At 38.6% G+C, this 6064-nt stretch overlaps 1 protein-coding gene across 1 annotated transcript in view; it reads left to right on the top strand.

Moving 5' to 3' along the window:
* Window positions 1-2641, top strand: part of LOC102297579 (tetraspanin-8) — a gene marked incomplete in the record, with an annotated part of 12633 nt that extends 9992 nt beyond the window's left edge. Inside the window, 1 exon segment of the mRNA XM_005947885.3 lies at window positions 1450-2641. Within this exon segment, the coding sequence (XP_005947947.3) occupies window positions 1450-1590 (141 nt within the window).
* Window positions 2642-6064: the final 3423 nt, after the last annotated feature.

The following is a 6064-nucleotide window of genomic DNA, read 5'->3' as shown; positions in this document are numbered from 1 at the left end:
GCTGTGGCTACAACTTAGCTGCCTCCACCAGTGTGTGAATGAATAATGGTATTGTAAAGTGCTTTGGGTGCCTTGAAAAGCGCTATATAAATCCAATCCATTATTATTTACCATGTGATCTGTAATGATCCTTTAAAACTGAAAAAACAAATGGCCAGTCATTTAGCTTCTGTCTTGATGGGGAGTGTCACGTTTACATCAGTCACTGTTATTTTTGATTTACAAAATAATAACCGAAACTGTTTCTCTTTAAAAATGATCATGAAGTCCTAAAATCATGTTTCAAATACTTGAAAATGCCACATGCTCCAGAAGATCAGCATTTGATCTGTGACAATAAAAAGAAACATTTCTGTGATGAAATTTCAGTCAAAACTATTTTTTAGTTTAAGTGAGTTCAGTAAAATGTTCTCAGTTCGGTTTCATTCTAACCAAATACACCTGGAATTCCTGTTCCTGAGGTGGCCGCTCATAGTAAACATGGAAAAGTTTCAAATAATGAGGTCATTGCGTGTATAACACATCTAGTTGTTCAGTTTTTGGTAGCACTTTATAACACAACCTGCAAATACGGCTCAAGTACCCTGTACTTGCATGCAATTTGCAGGCAACAAGTCAGGTTTTGCAGGAAACAATGAGGCAAGTACACAGTAAGTACTCTGTACTTTCTGGAATGCGAGTCATATTATGGAGTCACCTGAAAGACACACGAAACAATAAAACACTGTAGGACCCATGACTAAGCCACAAGTAGCCTATAATCATGTGTACCAATCCAGGTCTTTGCAGGAAACAATAAAATAATAACATAAAATATTGTATCATTATCTCAGGCAGAGAAGCCAAACCAAGTTGTTCATCAAAGCTTCTGTTTGAAGAACGAGTGGGTGGGGAGCCAATCAAATAAAAGCAACGAGAAACCAGAAGGAAATGTTTGTGTTAGTTGGAGAATGAACTTTCACCAAGTCCCAGAAAAAGATAAATATGATTATTTTGATATAAAAATAGAATTGTTTCATTGTGTGTGCGCGCGTGTTGATTGATTGATTGATTGATTGATTGATTGATTGATAATACTTTATTCATCCCGAGGGAAATTGGGTTAAGGTTGCCAGCCGTGCCAGCGCCATAAATCTAAATCTGATATTTCTCAGAGCCAGAATCTATTTTAGCTGAAAATCTTGACTCTGAGTTCAGTTCTCATTTCTCTTTAAATTCGAGACCTTTTCCTTTCTACAGTCTCGAAGTTCTTGCTCGTACAGAATGATCAGATTTTTTTTTGTATTATTGTTGGGCCTTTAGCTGACAACATGAAACACCCTGAGGAGACTGTTGTTGTGATTTGGTGCTATATAAAGAAAACTGAGTTGAATTTCCATGTTATCAATTTAAGATTTTTAAGCCTGCAGAGCAGCTGATTTTTAACTCTCCTTTCTGTGTCCCCTGCAGCTGCTCGGCACAATTCTGTCCTCGGCAATGATCCACCAGATGCGTTACCCCAACAGACCCCCCATCCTGCTCACAGTTCCCACTGTCCTCTCCACATCGCCACCAAAATACGAGGAGCTGTACAACCCTCCACCATATTAGACACAGAAAGATGCACTGTTCCTTTATTGCTGGCTTTGCGTGGAAGTTCCAGGAGTCCTGTTAGTTTTGTTTTTCTTGAATTTTAACGTGAGTTTGAGGTTTGTGTCCAAAGTGCCTTACAGCTCTGTAAGGAGTTCTGACTTGTTCCTTTAAGATCAGTGAAAACCTGAAAAATGCCACAGCTTTTCTGATACATAAACATTGTTCTTATGCTACTGTTTATTTATCTTAGTTGTTCTTGCTTTGAAGTTAAGAAATGTTTTCAGTTTTCCAAGATTTGACTTGTGGCTTTCATTTAGAATCAACTTTTATCAGAAATCATTATTTTTGTCACATGTTAAGAATGCAGAAGTTCATGTTCATTACATACAAAAGACAAGGGATGTGAAAGTGAAGCTCAAATCTCTCCAAAAGAGAACTGGTGCAGCCAGGACTACTAAAAATTAAAAGTTTAATTATTTGAATTCAAAGTTTACATTTTGAGTTTTAAATGTGTTTTCTATATATATTTCCAACACTTTTTTATCTTATTTTTATTTTTAAAAGTCCCGCTAAACTTTTAGAACTTTTGTAAAAATGTTTTAAGGAAAAAAAGCTCCTCCCATTTTTAAGAAAAGAAATGAGGGTTATGCAGTCAGTGGCATTCAAGCATGGACTCAAAAGAAAACTCACACATGCCAACAACTCATTTCGGCCTGAAGTCGTCTTGAATAAAGCTGCAGCAATCATTTTGGTTTTTTTTTCGTAAAGCAATTATTTTTTTTTTTTAAACAATGTGGACTCATTTATCTTACTCCACTCAGTGTTTTTGTACACATACACACATATATAAATAAATAAAACAGCATTTTAAATATTTAGAAAGAATTTTTTTTATTCTACATTTTCTTGTGGGTCTCTTGTTTTTGTCATGTTTGATTTTTCTGATGTAAACATCAACGACTTACAAAAACAAAAGAGCAGCACAGACACCCCTGGTTTTCACAGACACTCAGCTCTTTCCACACCATTACAGCATTTAATTATTAACAATAAATAATAATTAATCATCGCTGGCTCTTTCTCCCAAAGTGTGTTTTTGTCCTGTCTCTGCTTGTCTTAAAGCCCAACCGGTTGGTCAGATGGTTGCCCCTCCCTGAGCTTGCTTCTGCCCGAGGTTTCTTCCTGTTAAAAGGTTAAAGGTTTTTAGTTCCCACTGTCACCGAGTGCTTGTTCATAGGAGGTCATCTAAATGTTGGGGCTTTCTCTGTATTATTGTAAGGTCTCCAGCTTAGAATATAAAGTGCCTTGAGATGACAGTTTTTGTGATTAATTGTCTGTCATTCAGTGACAGAAACATGCAAATATCGAGACAGAAGACGAGCTACAAACAGGAGTAGAGTTCACAGTCATTTCTATTTCTTTCTGGCTGCTTAAGCTCATGTGTAGATAGATTTCCATGTAAGTATCCAGAGGCCTGTTATGATGTCTGAGCCATGACTTCATCAAATTGATAAATTTTTTAGGTCTAACATTTTGATGGTTAACAGTCACTCTTTACACAGCCTGAGGAACAAAAAGGAAATAAGCTTTAAATGTGTGTCCTTTCTTAACCACTCTCATTGAATATCTTTGTACTGCAGGCAGTTGGCCACCAGAGAGCACTGTTTAACAAGTGCCCAGCTGACTCTTATGAGAAGAGGGAAGTGTGCATGTCAAACTGCTCAGGGGATAAAACTGATGAATCCATTCAGAGCTCCAAGCCCTGGCCTGAAATTTCCTGCTCTTTCAGAAGGAAAGGGGCACTCCCTGAGCGGGGGACTGTGATAGGTCAAGCTGTCTCCTTAAGCCTTATTTAGACCTATCTCAGTCCGCAAGATAGGACAGTTCATGCAGTCGAGCCAGAACAAGAAAATGACAAAAATGTTCAGACAATAAGAGATCCGAATGATCTAGCCACCATACAGAGAGAATGTATACTGTCTCACATGCTCCTTCAGCTGCTTCAGCCTTACTGCAAAAACGCCGAAGGGGAATACATTTCCAGCTTGTCAGGGCAGATTTCAAACTCTCCGGGAAACCTTCAACCCTCAGCTGCTGTGGCCACAGATGCAGAAAAGGGAAGAGGAACCACAACTTCCCGAAGCCACTGTAAGACCTCAAAGGCTTTTAGTTCAGTCCAGAATCAGAACCATTTCAGCCTTAGAGGACAGATCACCATGACAGGAGAACAATCACTGATCAAGTTGTTAAAGTCTAACCCAGACAGCTCAGATTCCATAAGTGACAGGCTGTTTAGGACTGTAAACTTATAACAACATTTGTATCATTCTCTGAACAAGTCTCTGAACTGTACATGTTAGGAAATTGTTGAATGTAATCCCCAAACAGGTACATTTTTAGTCACATTAGATTCACAGAGAGCAGGTAACTTTCTTCTAAGCGCACTAAGGTATTGCTAACATTGGTGCCCCACCACTATCCCTCAACTCAAAGGTGTAGTCTTCATGTGAACTTTAGGCTAGCAGGCTAGCAGCATAAACATCCACGACTGTAGCGCTAAAAACTGCAACAGTTTTCACTTTACTGACCTTATTCCATGTTAACCACCAGAATAGCTGACATTTTACCTATAGTGTATGTCATTTCTACTCCTATTTTTTTCAATTATTGCTTTTTTTGTTTGTTTGTTTTTTGTTTGTTTGTTTGTTTGTTTGTTTGTTTGTTTTTACAAAAGATTCAGTGTCAGTGAGGGATCAAAGAAAATCTCCAAATGATAAGTGAGAAAACCATTTAGGTGGTGTATCACAGGATCTCCAAGTAACTCTACAGGTTCTGAGTTTCCATAAAACCAAGAAAAATATTCATCCATTTTCTGTGTGGCAGACTTGCTGTAACTGCGTGGCTTTGTTCGGTAATAAACAGTTCTCGTGTACAGTAATGCATGCATGTGATTTCCTGAAAATTGAGATGGCAGGAAGTGGTTTTCTGCTCAATAGTGAAAGTATTTAGAGTTCAAACTTCATTTTACAGAAATGGAGCTCAAGGAGGGAAAGAAGGTAATTGTTATTGTGCATTTATATGGTGTAAGAATAATCATAAACAATTGTTTTTGAATGAAAAGATGTGCCTCAATTCTGAACATCTTTGTACCTGTAGCACATTTGGTACACACGCTTGTGACATAACATACACAGGAGCATGGTGGAGGAAAATAAACGTGGAGTCTGCTGTTTCTCCGTGGACTGCAAGAGAAAATAAGGATCTGCTCATTTATGAGAATTGTCAGCTTGGTTTATTACACTCTAGACTCCTGTCTGCAGTGTGTATGTGTGTGTTACTTCCTGTTCTAGGTGTGAAGTTTTTGTCTTTCAGTGTTGCCGGGTTCTCTCAGGTGCACTGAAAATGAGGGATCTGCATCAAGAGGATTACAGAGCAGAGTATCCAGGAACCAGCTGTCTATCTATAAAGAGTGACTGGTCCAAAGCTCAGCCTCCAGTGTTCAACACTGAACCTAGACCCTCAGACACTAAGTAAGAGATACTTTCTGTCTGTAGATCAAACTGAAGATAATTCATTTCATAGGAAGACAAAACTAAATGCTGTTTAATTGTGTCAGATTAACCCACTTTCTGATTTTTAACCTTTTTCTATTGAACAAACAAAGTCATTCAAACCTACTGATGCTCTTTACTATATCCAACTGCTTTCTAATGTGTTTACCCACCAAAGACCATGAAGTCATCTCCCTGAAAAGAACTGGTCACAATATAATGGCAAAAGCTGAACTTTAGATAAACAGATGCTGATGTTAGAAGTACACACTGCTCACTGCTCAATAAAAGTAACACTTGGAAAACACATTAGATCTCAATAGGGAAAGAATGATGCTGGATATCTACAGTATACTGTTATGGACTGGGTAATATGTTAGGAATGAAACATTGTTTGATGGAAATGGAAATGATCAACATACAGAGGGCTGAATTCAAAGACACCCTGAAATTTAAAGTGAAATGTTTTGTGGCAGGCTTGTTTATTTCACCAAAATGTCATTGCTGCAACTAAAACTGGTACTAAATAGTTTATGTGGCTCCCATGTGCTTCATGCAGGCCAAATACCAACGTAAGGGCATGCTCCTAATGAGATGATGTATGTTGTCATTGAGAATCTGGTCCCAGATTTAGACTGGGGCATCACTAAGCTCCTGGACAGTCTGAGGTGCAACCTGGTGATCCAAGATGGACCAAACATAATGTCTGTCAGGCGTTGTATGGAGGCGAGGAAGAAGGAACCCAAACGCAGGACTGGCAGGTAGGTGAGGTTTATTATAAGGAGTGGGTGAAGGGGCACTGACTGGCTGGACAACTGAATGGTGGACTGAACTGAGGGAACACACGGGAAGGACAACATAACATCAATGATATGACAGTGAACGAGTAGAAACAGAGGGCTTAAATACACAGACTGATGAGGATGATAATGAGAGACCGG

The sequence above is a fragment of the Haplochromis burtoni genome, unplaced genomic scaffold (genome assembly GCF_018398535.1).
Source record: "Haplochromis burtoni strain Fernald_Lab_line unplaced genomic scaffold, NCSU_Asbu1 Contig_559, whole genome shotgun sequence".
In the NCBI taxonomy this organism is placed as follows: Eukaryota; Metazoa; Chordata; class Actinopteri; order Cichliformes; family Cichlidae; genus Haplochromis; species Haplochromis burtoni.
Note: the sequence above shows the minus strand (reverse complement) of the source record. Positions and strands in the feature narration are given on the sequence as shown.